At 39.9% G+C, this 22,247-nt stretch overlaps 1 protein-coding gene across 5 annotated transcripts in view; it reads right to left on the reverse strand.

Annotated features, from left to right (window-relative positions):
- Positions 1–22,247, reverse strand: part of AGO2 (argonaute RISC catalytic component 2) — a 66,871-nt gene that overhangs the window by 40,757 nt on the left and 3,867 nt on the right. For 4 of the 5 annotated variants that reach the window (XM_074888721.1, XM_074888731.1, XM_074888714.1 and 1 more), the window contains exons 2-3: positions 4,538–4,733; positions 1,138–1,258 (exon numbers count right to left, since the gene is read on the reverse strand). In XM_074888721.1, coding sequence (XP_074744822.1) covers positions 1,138–1,258; positions 4,538–4,733 — 317 coding nt within the window. Of the gene's footprint in view, positions 1–1,137; positions 1,259–4,537; positions 4,734–22,247 lie in introns of those variants that run through there. The other variant, XM_074888740.1, reaches the window with a different exon arrangement.

Raw genomic sequence — 22,247 nt, forward strand, 5'->3', positions numbered from 1 at the left:
ATGAGATCAAGAGCTTGATTCAGGTAGAATCATTACCTATGTCAAGCACAGCACAGACATACAATGTGAGACAGCAAAGGACAGCATGAACTCTTTTACAGCACACTGCTACTGAATTTCAGAAGGCCTGAGCTCTGTTCCCAGTTTTATCACATAAGCAAGTTTCCACATTTCTCTGTATTTCCCTTTGCCCCTTATATTTTACTTTTGTCCACTTAGGTTGTAATCAACTTCTACGGGACAGGACAGTCTTCCCCTGTAACCGTGCATGCCTCACCTTGCACCCACAGCAGAAGGGTAAAATGGCCTCTGGGAACTACTGTAGTACAAACAAGAATGACTGTATCCTCAAGTGTTCATCTTAATAAAAAAGGCCACAGAAAATTCAGTCTGATATTAGACCACAGATACGTAGGCAAAATTATTTTATAGGGTTTGTGTGTTAGCATGTTCCAACACAGTCCCTTCTACTTCACCAGTCAATGGGCAGACATGGGTACACTTTGCAGCTACAACCAGAGCGACCGAAGAGGTCACCGCCCCACATACAAAGTCAGCAAACAGAACACACAAATCCTCTTCGATTGCCCCAGGGCTAAGCTAGCAGGTCTTAACCTGTGCAGTCTGAACTGCTTTGGCTCTCACATGGTAAAGGATTAGGGAAGAGGTTCCATACAGGCAGTGGAGGGATGGAGGAGTTTCTTCCAGTTAGTGGATAGTGAGAACCAGCTTCCAGTGGGCTTTGATGAGATTAACAAGTCGACACAACAACTTGCTGTTGCCCAGAGGGGTGCTTCTGCTCCCCTCTTCCAAACTCAACCCTGCTTTCACTTTCTTCCTAGCACCAGTAAGAGCTTGTCCGCTATCTTGAGCGGTTGATCCAGCTCACCAAACCAGCAGAAACCACGCGAGTAGGGAGAAAGAGAGGGAGGAAAGAAAGGATATTGAAAGGGGAGTGACCATTTTCCTGACAACAAGCTCACACTTCTGTCTTGGCAAACCACACCCTGAGCAAAGTGGCAACAGAAGGAGACATCTATTCCTGAAATATAAAATCAGTTTCTATCAGTTATTAGAAAGGTTCTGCAAATCTGACATTAAAATCTCCAATCAGAAACTTTTCTATTTAAAACTTACTTTATCTCTCCCAATGGGAAGCGGCATAGCTGTATAAAGGTTTTTTCTTCCATCAAACACTGGCTTGCGATCCCCAAAAATCTGGGTTTTAAAGTGCTGAACCATATGCTCCACTATTTCTCTGAAAATACAAAAGATTTATGTTAATTCAACTTTTTACCTTTAATGTTAAGTAGCAGATGAACACTAACACTAATATTTATGAAGACCTTAGGTAAGTGAAAGGGTTGTCCAGTGCTGGGATTAAATGCAAGATTTGTTTGACTGTTCTGAATTAAAGCAACCTTTTCACAGACTAAACTATTTTCTTAAAGCAGCTATTTTTAGCTTTTTCAGATTCCTCTTTTCTGTGATCTACTGAAAGTGTAAAGTGAAAGCTCGTGCTCTCTCAAGCTCAAAAAGAGAAATGCTTGGTATTCTCCTGGGGCTTCTGCTCTCCTGTCCTACAGCCCTTTCTGCAGAGGACCATGGACCAAAGCCTGAGAAGCTTTCAAGAAAAATCACTATCCAAGCTTACAGCTGTAGTGTAAGGACAACAGTTCTATGATGACAGTGGTAATGCAAACTTTTTGCATCACACTGAGAATGATTTAAATAGCATTTTTTCACGTACGCAACACAACTGGCATCCATCCAACAAAACTGGATATGCGCATTCCCAGGGACCCATGTGTATTAAAAATACAGATTCGTTTAAGCATAACTGGAATTAGGTTACACGTTTGTATGAATAAGGTAACCACTCACAAAGTTCTTGTCAAACCACAGTGTTTACACACTGGTCATGCAAAGCAGTTCACCAGCTGATGAGAGGTCTGTTGGAATAATAAAACCCTTTGATGTCAAAGTTCTTTGGTCCAAATGTCCCAGAGAGACATCCTTCAGGCTATCTGCATCACAAGGCTGTAAAATCTGAAACCCAGCAGCAGTCTGCAGTACGCTGCCTACAAGATCCTTAACATACAGCTTGGGGCAAAAGGGCATTAAGAAGTTAAACTGACACAGAAAGCAAACTACTGTTTCTTCAGTACTGTTCTCAACTAGTAGCTCGGAGACGCTGCAGGTGACTATTTGAATGACCTTGACTTGGAAAGGTAATTAACCCAGCATACAGTTAGGTATTATGGCGATGCAGAATTCTGAGATGACAACTCTGAATTCATTCAAGAAAAGAATGAAGACTGTTTTAATTGACTATTTCTTTGCTGTGCCCCAGTGCTTTAAGACAACATGTGACCACTGAAAGAAACTTGTCTGACCTCCTAAGAAGTGTGAATAAAACTTGACCCAGTCATATCTGCTTGAGCTCTGCAATGGCTGACTGAACAAGTATGTAATTTGGAGGGTGGGAGGAAGGAGGTATTTGTCAACCTTGAGTTAAAGACTGAGCAATGGAAAACCCATTCTCTTACTGAGCAAGTTCTTCTGATTGTGAGCTGCTTTATATAAAAATGAACACTTCGACTTAATTAAGGTTTTCAAGCTTCAAACCACATTTAGCAATGGTGCTTCTCAGTCGTGGGTGGACAGATCTTAATGAAAAGTAAGCTATATTCTCCATGTGAAGTTAAAAGAAGACTTATTTACCAATTCACTAACTTCAGTCCTTTGGGACTACTATTCTACTAAGATCACCCAAGCACACCAAGAACTCGGGGCCAGCAACTGCAAGCAGAGTTCATCTTGAACCCTGGCGAGTACTAGCTGTCCTCATGACTTAAACCAAGGGCATCCATGGTGCAGAACCCAACTCACACTGCCCACTCTGCCTATCTAACTATCCAAATAGATCTGGCCTTTCTGTGACATGTGAAGAATTGTAGCCAGATTGTATTAATTTGGCACAGCAGCTGTGTGTTTCCAGTCCTGCTCCAGTTCACATCTCGTTAATGTGGAACTTGCATGTACTCTGTACACATCCCTGCAGTGGGTCTGTAGGGTCATGGTCCAAGCTGTAGTGAGTCCTAGAATAAAACTGAAGAACGAAGCTGGGACAGATGAGGGAGTAGTGTAAATGGAAATAAAATTTCCCTCTACCCTTTCAAGAAGTTACAACATACAAAGTAATGATAAAAAACTATTTACTATAAATATACATCTGAATTATATAACCAAAATACTAGAAATGTGTAAGCCAGCTGAAAAAAACCTATCATTTAGAACTGGACTACATCTGTGTCATACATAATCCTATATACATATATATAAGCACACACAAAAATGCAGGTATACGTGTAGGACTGAAAGGTCATAGCTCACAAAAACCCAGGTGTAGGTGACTGCAGGTACATCTATAGGGTAACACAGGAAGGAGTAAGTACTCAAAAGAAATAAAACATACACTTCATTTAAGTGAAAATTAAATTCAATTCTTGACTAGCTTAAAAATTAAATTTATAATAGATCACCACAGAAAAAAAACAGGACAGCAAAGCACAGTGATGCTGCTTTATGAAAGTGCTATCATTACCAACTCTTTAGTATAACAATGGATAATGCACTCTGGTTTATTAACTCACGTTAAGAAAACTTTGGCTTTCGGGTGGCTTTTTTGACTCCACACTTTGTTCATGTTCATGACTGCATATTCCACCCATGTGACCTTTTTTAATAAGGAAAGGTTTTGCTCTTGAATATATAAACACGTCATTCCAATCCTCTACAGTCAAGATGTAGGTAGTTATGATGATGACACTTGTGGTTTCCAGTTAGTGCCAAGTCTTGTTCTCAAGTTTCACTTCTGGCAACACCGCTCTTTTTCAAGTCAATGAGGTTGCCACACTGTGACTAATAGGGCACATATGCAAAATGCAAGACCTAATGGTTTCTTTCCTTGGCCAACTGATCCATGTTTTCACCTTGCTATCTGTTTCAGGAGCATATCTTTCCCTTATATAGAATCTACTGAGGAAGGCTAATTTCCTACCTAATTTAGTCCCTCCATGATCCTCTCGCAGCAGCACAAACAAACGGGTTTTGCCTCGCCTTGTCAGTAGGGGAAGGTGGGAAAACAAGCTTCCCTGCTGAAGGACTTGTCAGCCAATTGCACTCCAATATTTAGCCAAGCAATACTAAGAATCATATTTATCAAGCTGGCTTATACTGACCTAGCTCCACTGGAGTTAATATAGTTTATCCATCTGTCACCAGGGGCTTTGATCAGCAGCATCCTAAAGATGCTGACAAGGCACAATTAGCACTGAAATATTGGATTGGTACAGAAAGACTTGGATTAAAAAAAATGCCAGTTGATGGATATGCAAAGTTGGAAGCTATCAGTACAATGACTAAAGGCAGACACATCCTCCAAGCCGCCAATGACGACTGGCACACGGCTCCAGCATCTTCAAAGGAAAACAAGAATGTAAATAAACTGAGGAAAAGCAAAGCACAGTATTACCTGTTAACTCTTCTAGGGCATTTTTCTGGCTTTATATCCAATTCATAATGGTAGATATCTATTTTAGGAATGTCCATTTCAAAGAAGTTGGCCTGCAGTTTGATTGTTCTCCCAGAAGTGCCAAAATCTGGTCGAGGAGGGGGTTTAAAGGCATATCCCTGTATTGGTGGTGGCAACGGTGGAGGAGGTGCAAGCACTGAAAAAAAGAGAAAGCACAAATTAGCCATCAGCTACATTGAATTGACATTTAAACAAATTTACAGGCTATTTGATCAATGAAGCACCACACATTTAAACCAGTAACTTTTTAAAAACTATCTATAAACTGAAAAAAAAGCACCTGCTATCAGGAGTCCATGAATTCTGACTGCCTTCTTCCCATGCTAGTTCACCATTTGCTGTACTTCCTAGCCCTGATTACTGAATAAAATCTTAAAATGAGTTGCATTTTCCTGTACTACAAGTCAGCTTGTGGGAATTTGAGCAGCCAAGCGGGAACTGTCAGCAAAGTGAGAACCAGATCTTCATTGGAGGGAAGAACCTCAGTTTCAAAACAGACACCAAAGTGAAACATCCAACCACGTGTATTTGAGCAAACACCTCTAAAATGGAGTTTCTACCACTAAAACCACCTTTGCAATCACAGTTGTAAGAGCTGTATGCATCTCAAGTGAACACAACGCATGCATTGCAGCTATATACACTAAGCTCTAATGACCATACTGCACAGCTTGCCAAAGAGGGGAATACAGCACAGGAGCTGTTCCTACATCTTGTAGCTCTCTGGAAAACACTATGTGTTAGAATTAAACTACTGCTTTCCTTTAAAGCAAACAGAACAAGTAGTCTACTGATGTTGTACTGTATTCTTGAGCTCAAACGCTAGCCGTAGATCAGATAATGTGAAGCAGAAGCATAACAGTTGTGGTTGTTTCATTCTAAGAAATTCCATTAAAAATCCACAGAGACGTGTGTAAGGTACCAACTCGAGTATTCAAGACTCCTGCAGCATCAGTACTCAGGTTTTCCATGGTCCAGAGCAGTAACAACTTGCAGCAAAACCTTCACATGTGAAATAACCCAGGAGGTTTCTCTTTACTTATGCAAGAATTCAGGTGTGGTTTCCTGGGATTATCAAATTCAGTCCTCTGCTAGCACCAGAACAATACACATCCCTTCATTAACAGATCAGACACCACCACTTTTCCACCCTCGCTTTCCCTACTGGAAAGCTGTTCCAGAACCATGATGCTCTAATGCCCAGAAACATCCTTCCATTTTTGTTTATTCATTGTCAGGTTATACTCACTGACCTTCAGATTAAAGTACTGCTTATTGTATTTTTAGATTTAAACCAAATTCCCCTTCAATTCTTAATTCTAGGCTATACTACTTCTATTAGTCTCTTCTCATAAACCAGGCTTCAATTTTAATCCTTTTCAGTCATTTTTCAAGCCAATTTTCAGCTCACCTTCCCTGAACAAGACCAAGTGTTATTCTACATGAGGTCCATCAGGGTCCAGCACAACCACCCTGATACTTTTGTCTCTCAGTTGGAAACGTCAAATTAATGAGCCCTAAACTGCATTTGCCTGTTGTGCCACTGCCTTATAACAGCAGCTCTTGGCCATCCAGTGACCAGTCAGTACGTCCGTGTCCATCTCAGTTGCTTATGACTGACCATCTCCCAGTTCACTATTAACTCCCAGCTATGTGATTTTTCATCTATCTATTTTTTAAGCCATATCTATTACTCTGCTGTTTTCTGTACCATGCTCAGGTTCTCCTTTTTCTGACAATGCCTCCTATGCCCTATGATACAGTTTCATGTACTTATTCCTAACATTTATGCAAAGATCCTTAATGAAATAAAAACCAAGACCATTCCCAACCTTAGTGGCATCATTTCCCCATTTTACCCTCTAACACTCCCCACAGCCAGTTTCCCACCCATTAGTATCTCCTTACCTATTTTTACCGTTCTACTAACCTGACTTTCAGCACCAATTTCCCCACATACCAGATATTTCATCAGAATCCATACAGTTCGGTTTGACATTGGGAATATGAAGGGGGGGAGGGGGTGGTGTTAGTTATTTTATTTATTTTTTAAAATCTTGGCTTTTTTCATTTGTTTTACATTTGGGAAGCTCATTTCAGATCTTGTCTTCCAAACAGATTCTGAGGCATACACCCTTCTGATGTCATGTTACAGAATTTCCCCTCCCTTTTGTAAACATTTCCATTAAAGTCTGTGATTCTCCAACACTAACTTGATCAATATGTTAAAGATGCTTGTTGATAAAGACTTGCATTTCCATTACCTAAAACTTCAGGTTTCCGTGACAAAAGATTATTCTGACTCCCTAATTTAAATACATCAACTCCTTCAGTTTTGCTTTCAATGGAAATATAGCAATTCTCATTTGAATATTATTCTATTTAACCATCTTGTCTTTGCAGTGTCAACAACTGTACTGAGAAATGAAGCAAAGTATCTTCTTAGTTTTCACACAGTAGCTCTAGACTCTTATCTATAACCCCGTCCTCTTACCACAAGCAGCCCATCTGCCTCAGCATCTGACCCTTCCTATTTACATTCCCGAAGGCAAGGCAAAATACTTAGCTGACTAATTCCCCTCAACCTTTGGCAATTGGTTTTGTTTTGTGTTTTGTTTTTTTTTAATTCCTGCACATCTCAACTTCCAAGACATGGATTTGTCATCTTTTCCCAACACTTACAGGACCTCTGCTTACTTCAAATATTTTTCTGAAGGTGATTAACTGACTCAGGTGGCCCCCGCAGTCACCATATCCCCTTGGTTGGTATGACAAATTCACAAAGTTTCTGTGTCATTAAGTGGAAAGAACCCTCTGTTGTGGGTATGACAACTATCAAAGTTATTTATAGCATTATCACTACAGCTGGAAAGTAACATAAAAAAATACTCCCACAAATATTTATACTTGCAATATGACAAAGGTTTCCATTATCCACCTCCAAATCAGATCAGGAGGATGTGTACCAAGCACCTACCCTCTACTCCACCAGAATCTTGTTTACCATTTTCTGAAAGAAATCTGGCTCCCACCTATGATTTCAGCCATCCTGTTACTTAAATGTTTTACAGCTCATCACTGCACATATTTTTACTTCCGTCTTTCCATAACAGAATGTTCCCATTTGAAAACCATGTCCTAGTCATCAACGTCGTTCTATGATTTTCTTGTGTCATTCCATGATCCTCATAGCACCACTCATTCAAAAATATTTTCATTTTCTGCCCAGGCTCCTGGCATTTGTATTTTAACATTTCTGTTTCTTGTTATCCACACACTGCATTCTAGCTGCATTATGTATTGCCTTACCACTATTACCTGGTCAACTATTGTCTCATCAATATTAAGCATTTTCCTTCTCTTTGCTGTCTATTTCTATGCCTTCTAACATTTCTGTATCTACTGCCACATCCTAATTCCCCTGCCCTTTCTTCTTCTGTGCCAGACTTGGTACATAGTAATTTTCAGAAATAAAAAGAAAATGCTTACAAGACTTGGAAGTACAAAGACTAGCCTTATGGGGGGGGAACCCCCCCCAAGCTATTTATGCTGCAAAATTAAGTAATTTTATAATTAATAACTCTTCCTCCCACCACATACTTCTCACAGGAGCACAATGAAGCCATACCTGTAAGTGTTCAGGGATCAACACAATCACACAAGGTCATTACATTCCTCCACTGTAGTTTTAGTGACAAACAGTAAATAAAAGTGAGGGCCTGCATAAAGTTTTGAGAATAACATGAAATGCTGAAGCACAGACTCCTGGGGAAATAGGAGATCACAGTTTTACAACCTGCACATCTGATGGAGAAAAAAAAAAAAAAAAAAGAACTAAGCTGTTCAGAAAGCAGAACTACTACCACCCTGTATTTTCATTTTAAACTTTTTCAATGATTCTTTTCACAATCCAATAAAAAAAAAATTTAAAAAAGGAAGCTATTTCTGGCTCAACTCCCTAGGCAAACTTATTTAGGGTAGAGTGTTGCTTCAAGGAGATAAGTACTGTTTATTACACAGCAGCACTGACCCGATAAGCAGTCAACCTATATTTTTGACACATAAACCAGATCCATATGCATTAACTATAGAACCGAGGGATGTGAATTGAACTTCAAGGGAAAAAACTAATATTACAACCATTGGTCCAAATTCACTTTTTGGACTACTGCCTCAAATTAAGAATGCAAAAATCAAACCATCTTCTACAAAACATATTACAGTGACCAGCGGTGAAGTGTGGAGTCACAAAATACTGATTTTGATGATGATAGGACAGGATAGAGCCTTATTACTCTCTTCTACCAAAGAAAAAAAACATGACCCTCAATCATAAAACACAATTGCTATATTCAAAGTGATTCAGCTGCCCCAACTTCTTGTTGAAGCACTCTCCTCACTCACTCTTAAACGTGACAGACATTGTAGCAATACAAGAAGGCTTTTCTTAGCACAAAGGTTCCCACTAAGGAATGTTTTGCAGCATGGTGAGGCGCGTTACAGAGGACACCGCTGGACGCCGGAGTTCGAGGTGATGCCCTGCCCAAGGAAACCTGCCAAAATTCATACACCGATGCACATTACTTGCTCCATTCCTGTTTTTCAGAGACCCCTTCACGAACACAGATGCTGTTTTTGGAGAGACAGTATTTCAAAGTGTTGGAAAATCTACACGCATACCTGGATTTTACTTCTAAAGCGCTGTCAAGGGAAGAACGAATTAGAAGAAAGATGAAAGACTAATAAACTGGAGCATCCGTGTGATAAGTATCAGAAGCTCCTCACTCATTTGCTAGATGATAATATGAATAATGAGAACATTTCAGCCTTGATATGACGATTGAGACCATCCAAAACCCCATTTTAAAGATGTGAATTAAGGTAAGCTGGGTACTGAATAATGAGGTGCCAGTATAGTGTCTTTAGGCTTATTTTTATCATGAAAAAACCCCAGACTTCCTATTATAATTCACCCAATTTACATAAACTAAACGTTCATAGCATTCATAGTTATCAGTCATAAGAACTGCAATTTCTACCAATAAAAAAAGAAATCTGGAAAAAGACATATATTAGAAAACTAACAGTCTCGTGGCAGTTTTATGAAATAACATTAATAATCAAACAAAATTATTCAGTCAAAAGAGAGTGGAGGGGGAAAGGTGGTGACAGAGGAACTCTACAGAGTCACAGCAATGCTGCTTTAGTACAAATACCGAGTTTTGCAAACTGAAAATGATTGCAAATGCAAGGCTGTTTGCATGCGTGTTCCTACTCCTGCACGTTACTGTGGATCAAAACTAGAGATAAGAGAGTGACTCAAGGAGTTAGGTGGCCAAGACACTCCTAGAATATAAAAGGTGTGAATGAGCCACACTCTTGAATGAGCGTGGCTCAGCTCGTCTACTCCAAAATCCACGCAATTATATAATGATGATTTTTCAGGACCGTTTAATCTATAACCATTTCCCAGACTAAGAGCATTAATTTCTTTTGTCCTTCATTCTTCATCATTTTTTAAAGCTTAACTGCTGGTCTGCTCAGCACCCTGGAAGTGCTGCCAGTCAGCACTAAACTTGCAGGTTGAAGTTTTTTCAACAGAGAATTATGCAATTTTAATGTGCACTCAGAGGCCTAATGAGTTACTAAATAAGAAGGGGCCAAACTAGTTGCATCTAAGGGCTTGTCGACACAGGAAATCATCTGAACGTAATTATGCTAGTGTAATTATATCAATAAGTTTCCTTGTGTGGCAAGTCCTAACGCATATTTAATAATCAGGTGATGTTTTCAGAACTCAAAGCATGTTTTCGCATTGCGCTAACGCAACCTGCGTTTGTCAATAGGAAGTCTCTCTAAAACCATTTTTCTAAAAATATAGTCTCTAAATAAGAGGAAGGAAGGAAGCCTTATTTGGAAGCTTCACTTTCTGTTAAGGTTTCTAATACCAGACAACAGGGCAGCTCTTCCGGATCATCACTACGGGTGTTTTCAGATATTGCTGTGCAATAACAGATGCACGTTTCAAAGTATCTTAGATACACTGATTACTTGATACCCAAGTATTTAATAAAAGGCCAAATTTCATGCTAGTACGCAGAATTTTAATTCAATATGTAATTCAATTCTCCTGCAGCACTTGATTTTATCTGTCTTGCTTGCTAACCGCAGCCTCGCAGACAGCAGGGTCTACACAACCATTGTGCGTATTTGTTGCTGCCTCCAGGTCAGTGACTGATTCCATCATACAGACACAGAGAGGAGGCATCACTCCTTGGAAAAAAAAGCCAGTTAATAACTTGTCCTCAACTAGCTATCAGCTATTTTGTCCCCAGAACTGCAGAAAACAAAAAAATTTACAAATGTGTAAATCATGATCAGGTTAACAAGAACCAAGGCTGGCAAAGGAACAAACACATCTGCTGGAAAAGGCTCTCCAGCAGCTGATGTAGAGGTGCCAAGTATCACGAACACAGAATAATGTAGGTTGGAAGGGACCAGGTTGACTTGTCCAGTCAAGTTTCGAATATCTTCAACGACAGAGTTTTCACAACATCTCTTACAACCTGTTCCAGATCACCCCCATGGTAAAATAAACTTGGCCTTATACTCAGCTGGAGTTTCCTGCGTTCCAGCTTGTGTTCATTGCCTCCTGCCCTGTTCTGGTGCACCTGCCACAGGTCTGGCTTCATCTCCTCCATAGCTTCCCCTTAGGTAGTTGCAGACAGCCAGATCACCCTTTAGCTTTCTCTTCTTAAACCTGATTCTCTCAGCCTCTCCTGGTATGTCATGTGCTCCTTCCCCAAGCCACCTTGGTGGCCTGTCACTGGGCTTGCAAACAGGTAATGTCCCCTTTTGGGCAGTTTGAAGCAGGAGAATGGGAGACTTGGGGAGTCACCCCACAACAGGGGAAGCAGCATTTCCACAAATAGTTATTCAAACTCCAGTAATGGAAGGAGTTCAGGAAGAATGTGGAAAATATCCAGTACGAATCCTTGACAGAATATGCACGGAGTTTTTACATACTTTATTTACATATATATATGGTCAGGGCAAGAAAAGGAATACAGGGAGTTCAGCCCTTTCTTTTTGGGACCCAAAAGAAAAAAAAACAAACACACACAACCTTTGGGCTGTCTTCAAGTTTTCTTACAGTCCGAGTTATATAGAGAAGTTTAACTTTCGCACTGGCTTTCTGTTAAGAACCGTTAGAGAAAGATAGGAGAAAGGCTGGCGGTGTTTTCTACAAGATAAGAAAACTGCAGCTCATAGTCCCTTGATATTATGAGGGTAGAGGAATCTATGTGGAACCTGTATATACGTCTGTCTGCTCATTAAGTATGTTTTAGAGTATGGAAACTGGAAGTTCTTCTGTCAAGCTACAGCACTGTTGGATAAGAGGATGCACAACAAATAAAGGTAATGGACTTATCTGTTATCCCCAAGAATTCAACAAACCATGAGGAAAGCGCTGGAAAGAAGCAGAAGAGATGATGTAATCAGAACTTCAGTTAAATCTAATGCTGTTGCAGCATTTTCTTAGATACCAACTATCAAAGGTTCTTTACTAAGGTGTGATTGCCAGAAGATTTAATGAGGTTTTGTGCTAATAATGCATTCTCTAGAAAAACAGTACTTAGTAGAGCCCAGTAAATAACCTAATAAGCAACTGGAAGGAATGGAAATAGGTAAAGAGAGAAAGGGAAAAACAATTCTTCTCACCTTTTTCATACAAATAAAATGAGAACTCCTTTAACCACTTGCTGAACTCCTTGTATCCCAGTAAATCATACAGCATGCAAAGTGGTTACTGGACACACCAAAATCAACTTTTGAAGTTGCTTGTCCTTTTACTTGGTAGCAAAGTAAACAGGTAGCACTGTTAACAATGTTTTACGACTCTTGTGTTATTTGTCCAGAGCCACATTTCTGCTTTGAAACAGGTTGCAACTCTACCTGTATACACTTATGCATGCTCCAGCACATGGCTTTAGGTTGTCACATGTATCCATCCATTGGGATCACTGGATCTGCAGATCTCCATTTCCTTTTCTTAAAACTCAAGCCCACTTATTCCTTGTTTACCCCTCCTACATCTGAAGGCTGGATTTTTACCATCTTTATGCACCAGAGTGCCTTCCCCCTCTGAACACATACCTGGGAATCTTTCTATTGTATTCACCATGTTTTCTAGCCATGTATCAGCCCACAGCTGGTAAAGTGTTATTTTCCTTGAACGGCCCCTAAAACGCTACCTATATTTAGATCACTTGGGAATGGGGTGTCTCTGTTCTCCATCACATTCAGTCTGTTCCTGTACTTCTCTCAAGCACCTGCTCGTCCCAGGCCACCATGTGTCTCCATTTACATGTAGAAGCCCTTAAAGACACTTGTTTCAACTATCTTCTTGCATTCCCCAATTTTTTCTGCATGTGTTACATTTCTGTTGTTTCTTTTCTCACTCTGACCATATATAAACTGTGCCCAGATCCTGTCGAGGATTCATATATGATGCTTTTCACATAATTTTTGGTGGAGCTCCTCTCTAAAAGTTCTTCTGGTCTCTCAGTGACCAGCTACCACGCTTCCTAGCCACAGCGCGTTGCGTATGCCAAGGTGGGCTCTCAGACCTAGGGCAGCTTCACTACTGATGAGCAAAAACGAAGTAATGATCTTCATATTTAATCATATTTTAAGTCCCACGCATGACTATTGAGAAGTTTAGGGATCCCACTCTGCCAGATTGCTTCTAATTTCTTAGTGTTGTAGTATGAAATTAAATACCTTAACGAGGTATTGCAAAGTATTAGATAAACAGCATTGCCTTCAAACCTGTAATCTCATTGTGTTCAGTAGACCTAATCTAGACATGATTTTTATTAAATGTTTGTCACTTACTGCAAAAGAATTCAAGCAATGTTAACTCTCAAGGCAATCCTTTTATCTAGTGAAAGATGTTGGACTAGATGATCTTTAAAGGTCCCTTCCAACCTAAACCATTCTATGATTATTTTGTCTGGAATAAATAATCAGTTACAGATCTATAGCTCCCTCAGTTATCCTCGTTACTTTTTGACCTCTGTAGGATAGAGACATGATCTCTTCATAGTGCCAGAAGTGATATGCTCCACAGAGACTGAGAATCACTCTCAGACACACCAATAGTGTGAGCAGGTGTTACAGTCAGAGATGCAAGGGAAAAACAAGACATCAATCCAGCCTGCTTTAAGTTATGACTTCAAATAAGAACATGTGAAAGACTACAAGAACAAAAGGCCAGAAAACCAAAGAAGAAGAGATCAATGCTCCAGCAGAAAGCAGCAAGCGAGAAACTAAGAATGGTTGTTTCTAGTGCACAAGCTTCTTCTGGACAATGTCAATTAGCAAAAGACACCAAGTGTTAGTACTTTCTTTTTCCCCTCCCACATTCTCCTTGCAGCCTAGACCTTCAAAGTGACCCTCCAAATTTTCAAATACTAACAAGCTAGTTCTCAACACTCTGCTGGCCACCTGCAAGTGGGGCGAGTGGAAGAGCACCATCAGAGCACACACGGAGCATACAGAGCGTAAAACATCTACCCTTACTGCTAACGAGTCAGGTGGCTTAATCGATCCCTGTACACAAAACTGTACAAAGTACTACTGAAATCATTCTTAAGGGAGGCAGAGAAATGGTTTTAATTACAAACAGCAATGTTGAATCAAGTCATCCAAATAGTGAGCCTCATCCAAACAATGGAGGCTTATGGCTTACTCACAAGACAGTAACCCATTTAAAGTCAAATGTGAATTCAAAGTACAAAGTAACTCCATCTCCAGGCAAACCTCTACTCGATGAAGGGGGAAATTGAGAACATTCTTAGTTCTGTTTATCACACTTGACCATAACGATTCACTTACTTTTCCATACCTTACAATATGATGTTGAACTAATTTCAGATGCCTTTTCTTAACAATTTGAAATAAAGAATATTTTTTTGCACTTGTAAAGAGCAATGTCTCTATCCAATACACTCTCTGTTCTCTGCCACTCCAAAAGGCCTATGTAGTGAATACACACACCTTCTAAGAAAAAAAAAAATCCCACCCACTAAGACCTATTCCTTCCTTCGTGCTGCTTCTCCCCTACAGAAGGTAAGACCAGAAATTCTGTGTTTGTCATCCCACATTACTCTTCCCTTACCTCTTGTTTACTGAAATGTTGCATTTAGGTTAGGAAAGAAACATACCCCCCCCTCCTTCATTAGCTGACACTTGCAACTGCATAGGTATGTTGGAAACAGCATAACCCACCCTCCACTGTCTTTACTTTTTTTTTTTTCATTTCTCCTTTTTCTTTTTTTTAAAGTCACTACAAGGCTGGTAAAGAATGAGTTCTTTATGCATCAGTATTGCCTCTTCCAGTAACATTTACTTCAATGCACACGCTGAAGTTTCCATCAAACTACTTGGTGTGAGTATGAGATGAACAAGCACTTGCATTCAGTCCCGAGGAGAGCACAGAGTCATTCCACCTAGTGCCAGGTGCAGAACTGAGCTCAGCGAGGGGTACTTAGCCCCAAATCCCTGTATTAAATACTTCAACACTTTTTGCACACACAGACTGCCATCAAATAACACCATTAGCACTGTACACCTCACTATGACACTCCATTACCTCTCTACCTCAAGATCACAATATTTCATAGATTGTTTTTCCCCTTAGAAATAGCAAAAACCGCTCTCTATATCATAGCTCAAGAGTAGACACTGGATCAACTTGTTGGAATGGGCTGCCCAGGGCAGGGGTGGAGTCCCCATCCCTGGAGGGGTTGAAGAGTCGGGTTGACCCAGCGCTGAGGCATCTGGTGGAGTTGAGAATGGTCAGTGTGAGGTTCATGGTTGGACTGGAGATCTTCAAGGTCTTTTCCAACCTTGATGATTCTGTGAATTAAGTCACCCAAACCAGAGTTGCAGTTCCCAGTGCAACGTTGCTCCCCTCAACCTTCCTACCAACACCTTTCCCTTCCCTTCCTCCTCCTTCCAGATCCCTTGCCATTACATCCCATGCCTCTCCTCCGGCCTTCATTAGAGACAGGAGTGACCACATGCACACAAGCTCTGCTAAGCTTAACGAGCTCTAACGCCTTGGGCTTTACTCTGTTGCCACTGGTGCATGTCCCTCTAGTGTGCTCTGCCTCACCAGCTGGAAACTGGTGCCACAAAGGCCCCAAATCCACGTTCCCTGTGGTATTCACATTGTATACAATTTAATGGAACACAGAAATTATTTGTCCTCAGCTTACTAAAGCATTAAGCTAGGATGGCTGTATTTTGCGCTGTACCTTTGCAAGCACATTCATACCCCCACATAATTTGGCTAGCAGTATTTTTGTGTAAAATCTAAAAATAAAAATTGTCTTCATACCTGAAATATTTTTCCATTTACAAAATTCAACTGTTGAGCTATAACTCAGAAGCAGTCATCCTTTCCTTGAAAAAGAAATCTTTCCCCATACCCACACTGGATTGATTAATCTACAAAAACATGAACACTCTCGTGGCTTTGTTTCAAAATAGAAAATTCACACTTAAGAGCTGAGGTTATGCTTTATTTTATCATTTTAGATAGTGAAAGCAGCTGTAGGAGCATCTTTAACATGCAAGAGATGCAATAGGATCTAATGCGGTTTCAAGAGATAGGGCTGTGGTTTTCAGCATTGCTGAAAAGAGAGGCAAAATGCAGGTTCAGAATAATGGAATAACTAAGATATGACGAGAGTGTAGGCTTTCAGCAGAACTCCCCTATGAGAATTTTTTTTTTTTCCTATTACATCTCGGGGGTTTCCTCCACCTGCTTCCTATAAGCAACTTAAGTTCTCATATTAGTTGACACAGACCAAAACTGAGCTGTGGCACTGTGCCATCTCAGTCATGACAGCAACAACATGGGAAGAGACTACAAATAACGGCATCTTACTACAGGGAGATCCAAATCCCCCCAGATTTTTTTTTCTCTGGAAATAATGAAGTTTCTCCTGCAGTATCACTATCAAAACCTTACTCCGTGTGGCACTTAGTCCTGTAAATTTTCACAGAATCACAGAATCGTCTAGGTTGGAAAAGACCTTGAAGATCATCCAGTCCAACCATGAACCTCACACTGACCGTTCTCAACTCCACCAGATCCCTCAGCGCTATGTCGACCCTACTCTTAAACCCCTCCAGGGATGGGGACTCCACCACCTCTCTGGGCAGCCCATTCCAATGTCCAACAACCCCTTCTGCAAAGAAATACTTCCTAAAAGCCAGTCTAACCCTGCCCTGGTGCAACTTGATGCCATTCCCTCTTGTCCTATCACTTATTACTTGGTTCAAGAGACTCATCCCCCCTCTCTGCACCCTCCTTTCAGGGAGTTGTAGAGGGCCATGAGGTCTCCCCTCAGCCTCCTCTTCTCCAGACTAAACCCCCCCAGTTCCCTCAGCCGCTCCCCATCAGACCTGTGCTCCAGACCCTTCACCACCTTCGTTGCCCTTCTTTGGACACGCTCGAGTCATTCAATGGCCTTTTCATTTTTGGTCTGTGCATTATTTTAAGGATTCAGTGAAAGGTAAGTTTAAAAAAAAGGCACATACAGATTTCCTACAGAGAGGCCTATACCTCCACTGAAATTTTACATTAAAGGGAATTTTCAAGTCAGAAACAATTAGGGAAAAAAATACCACTACTGTATTCTAATCACACAACAAGACCCAAACAATAAAGCTTCACTTCCTTGCCCTGGTGGGAAGTTTCCTCCTTCTGAATGAAGCTCTCAATTTTTAAACAACACGCCCTTATGCAAATGCTCTGAATCCATACAAATTATTCTCAAGCATTCCCTCATTAAACACCAAAGCTCTTCCCAATAAGAATGTACTGGCGCACAGAGACATTCATTCTTCTGTATTGTCATTTCTACCTGAACTTGGGTTTCTTCTCTATTTTAGTTTTGTTTTGTTTGTGGTTTGGAGGGTTGGTGGTTTTTTTGGGTTTTCTTTTTAAACTTTACTACATCTTTCATTAGCTTGTCAACAGAAATATTCAAGTCAGAAGAGATGAAGTTGACAAGTACTACTGTTTGAGAAACCTTACATTTCACCAGCAGTTAAAAAGTGCAAACCAGAAAACCCCTGCTCTCCCAAAGTCTTGTCCTCCACATGGGAGCAAATGAAGATTTCAGAAGCAATGGAGGAGTATGATGGGGCAAGGAGAGCACAACCAACAGAGGGACTGACAAAAAAAAATAGTAGAAAGGGAGCATTCACTGCACACCACAAGTTGTATGAAAGGACAATGAAATAAGTTCATTATCAAAGGATAAGCGAAGCCAAGAACACAGCAACATTTAGATAGGAATTTACCCTCCATATGAATAGACGCCTGTCCTTTAATAGTAAACACTTGCTAAACAAGTTTCAGAAGGTATATAACAAGGCCCCAGTAATGATTATGTTTTAAAGCCGTATTCATCTACATGACAAGTTTAACTTCAAACAATTTTTAGATTGATCTAGCTAAGCCAGTGAAACCTCCCCTCTTGGGAATTCTTCTAAAATTGGCTTATTTAAAATAAGTCTAAATTAGCACATCCACACACACTTCCTACTACTAAATTAAAATTTAAATTTCATTATTCTCTCACATTAATAAGCTCTAACATAAATTTCATGACTGAACTAAGAACACAAAAAAAGCACCACTAAGACAAAAAGTTCTAAAGCTCCAATCTGTGACATTAGCAGCTTGAACAGAGCCACCCACGGTATCTAACACTGCCTGCCAAGTCAGCTCCTTGTCTGGCCAGAAAAGAGTTACGATTTTTTTTTTCTAGACTACATATGAAATCATCAACTTGATTCCCTATACGCAAATCTGCGCTGCAAACCCAACATAGTTTCAGAAACATATTTTTAAGCTCCCCAAGATGACATGCTGAGATTTGTTTATTCCTCAAAAGACTGAAGAGTTAATTTTTGCTCCGCAGCCCCCTCGTCTCACTCACACCCCAACACAGGTTGGAAGTGACATAATGAGACATAAAATTCATATAGTGTTTAAACACAGTCTTCAGACTCATACATATTTTATGGAATTATATGTAATGTGAATTAATTCTTCACACAGGTGAAGAGTTAACATTAAGCATAGTCGCCACGTCCTGATTTTAAAGCAACTCATACAAGGGAATGCAATCAGGGTGCTGCCAGAAAAATGGTTAGGAAAGACATGTGGGGCCCAAAACAGTGCAGATGTATGTAGTTACTCTGTATCTCTGAAAAGTTAAATATTTTAACACTTCTCTCAAAGATAGAGACTTTCACAACTGCAGAGCTATCATGGCATATATTAACACCGGGACCCAGGCCATAACAACTTCACTTCAGGTGGTAATAAGCTCACATACAACTTAAGCTGAGATAAGACAGAACTAGCACTGAAAGAGAAGTCCTGCCTTCACGCAGCTGTTCAGTCTGCCCTGTGATCCCAAAACTCACATTACCATGAGTGTTCCCGCAGAGAAGCAAAGCAGCTATAAAACTAGGAGGGGGCACGAAGGCAAGGAATGAAAGGGACATGGTTTTAGTTGGGATTGGTCTGCCCAACAGTGCACAAGGCAGCCTCCCACACGAACGCCTGCACGACCATTTCTTTCTGCAGCAGGGCTACACGAGGCTACTTTAAGATGAATGTGAAACTGCAGGCTGACACACAGACAGCTTTTAAATCTACTTTCAGCAATGAAGAGTTTTTCAGTTGCCTGTTTAATGAAGGTTGAATGGAGACTAAAACCTACAACAAAGAGAAAACACAACTGATAAAACACTGGCAAAAAACAGAAGAGGACAAACAAATTACAACAGGAGAGAATGAACTACTCCCGTCACATCTGTGATTAAGAAAAAAAAATCACTTTCACAAACAAAATTTGGCAGCACTGTGGACAGCTCAATGAGAACAGAATTCAAAAGACAACACTGGTGGCAGCAAGAGAGAAAAACATCAAAGCAAGCTTTGGACTGACTTGATTATGTCATTATCAACAGTACTTTCCCATGTAAATCAATGGTTTGTTTCTACCTTGGTGGTGTCCACTTCTGTGAAGTCATACTTAAAAAAAAAAAAAAAACACAAAACACCACACAAAATTTTTCCTTCTACAAAGCCAGGTCACCAGGTATTCCACGGCTTCACAGTTGCAGCAAAGCTATAAAGATATTTAGGAGCAATATTTTTCTGCAAAGGGACTACAGAAACAGATGAAATAACTCAAACTAAAACTTTATTTAAAAGCACCAAGTTTACTCTGAAAAGGGAATAGTAAAAGCAAAACACGTTAAAATAGAGAAGTTCAAATTAATTGTACTAACCTATGGTGAGCACTAAACACACCGAAAGACAGCAGCTATTAAAAGTCATGAGTATACAAAAATATGGGCATCATCGCAGTCTGAGTATTAAAAAAAACACTTCCTGGACAGTACTAAAGAGTCTCTTTGAAGCACTACTTCTTAGAAATGTCTCCCAAAGAGAACTGCGTACTAAGAAATTACAACTCTGGTGTAAGACATGAGACAGACTGGACTTGTGTAGTGTACCTGGGGATGATGGTATTCAGTTCTGTGTTTTACTTTTCCCAATTTCGACAGCATAAAATGGATAAGGAAGTGTTTAAGTTCAACTTTGGGTATTACAATAAATGGAAAAAGAAAACAAGCCCTTACACTGAGTTGGAAAGAGCAGCATTTTCCCAGTCGATAAGAGATACTTTACATTCCAGTGAGCTGCTTTGTGTGTACATCAGAAAGGATGCACGATACTAAAGCAAATTAATTGGACAATGCATGGAACAGATCCCTACCCACAGCCACTACGGTTAAAACTACGTAATATTTTCCACCAGCTATTTTTTTCTAGTTCATAACTTACCAAAAATAAGATACTGGAGGTTAACTGTTCTTAATTTTCAAATTTAGTAATATTTTCTGGTAGTCTGAGTATTAGAAAATCCGTCACTAAAAATATAACCAATTATTCCACTAAAACTTGAAATAAGGGAGGCAATACACAACACAATTTTGAAAAGTCTTACAAGTTTTGTAAAGCTATTGTCAGCACATGCTTAGCTGACATGAACAAGACTTTCATTATGCACATAAAGTTCCTAATTAGTGAGAACTGTGTATGTTAGCAAAGTCAATTTAGCAGTTATAAGTTTACCATGTTCATCAACTTGATCTCTGCAATTTCTGGAAGGCCAAAAATATTTAGAAGGGCTGTTTTCTGAAAAGAAAAAACATCTTTCCCTCTTACACTGTTCAAAGTGGGCAGAAGAAAGACCATCATATGAGAATCTAAGACATATTTTCCCTACATAGTTAAAGCCTTTAACTCCCTTTCCCACTCTTCTGAGAAACAGGAAGGCTGGTGGCGATAGAAGTGCAGGAGAGGGTATACAAATGGTGAAAGCAAAGTACTTTCCCTGGAAGTCAGGAAGGTTTGGCAGTTCCTCTGTAGCCTTTCCATATGAATTACAATACACCACTAGTATATATAAGCACAAGATGATTCTGCAAAAGTAAAAAATTTCAAGACAAAGGAAGAATAAGTGTACAAAATCCCATGTAACTGCAGAGTCAGTAGGAGAATCATTGCTGAAAAAAATGTTTCACTTTTCATACAGCGAATAGTATACTTCAAGGCTGAAGTTTGTTTCACACATATGACATCGATTATCTTTTCATCAAATGACTACTTCATCTTTAAGCCACCTTAAGACTACACAGCTAGCTGAAGCAACATAATAATACTCAGTCTTTTTCTTCCTCGGGAAAATACACTGGCCACGACAACAATACGCTTGAAAAAGCTATACTGCATTTTGTAGGTTGTCGAGTGCAATGTAAATTTAAGGAAAAATTCTCAGGCAAAAAGGAAGAGCGATGAAGCTGTACATTAAGTTCTCATTTCCTTTTCTACGTATGGCAGCTTACAATGAATTTCAACATAATTTACCATCTAAAATTAAGCCAGAGAAACTGGGCAAATCTGTGATACCAGCAGAGCTAGCACAGTAAAAGCAGGTCCAGATCCATCCCTAAAAAAAAATACAAAAAGCCTTTCTGAGAAGAGAAGGGCAGACCCTTGACAGGAGGTACATGAGAGTTCTTACTGCTACTGGGGCGCATGCTAAGAGGACACTGGTGGAGTTAAATTCCACAAGATGAAGATGTTGCCATTTTTACCACCCCAAGTAAGGCATGAGCACACCCTTCCCTGCACCACGTTTTAGGACTAAAAAGTTCTAAAGAGACTCAACATCTAACCATTGCATATCATCACATATCTTTAAGAAAATACATGGGAGTTAAAAAAAAGCACACGCACTGAAAAACAAGAAAGAGAAAAGTTTCAAAAGTCTATTAACAATTTTAAAAAGGTAACTTACAACTAAACAACAAGCGAGAAAATAACCTTAGTTTCTCTAGTTTGATACAGAGAACTCACAGTTGTTTTCTGTGTCAGGAATAAAAGGTTATATTTTACATGCAAAGTATCCCCTTCACAAAGTCACCCTTTTTCCAGACAACTGCTGCTTCAACAATAAATTAAAACCGTGAGTAGCAGGCA

This window comes from Strix uralensis, chromosome 1, assembly GCF_047716275.1.
Source record: "Strix uralensis isolate ZFMK-TIS-50842 chromosome 1, bStrUra1, whole genome shotgun sequence".
Lineage (NCBI taxonomy): Eukaryota > Metazoa > Chordata > Aves > Strigiformes > Strigidae > Strix > Strix uralensis.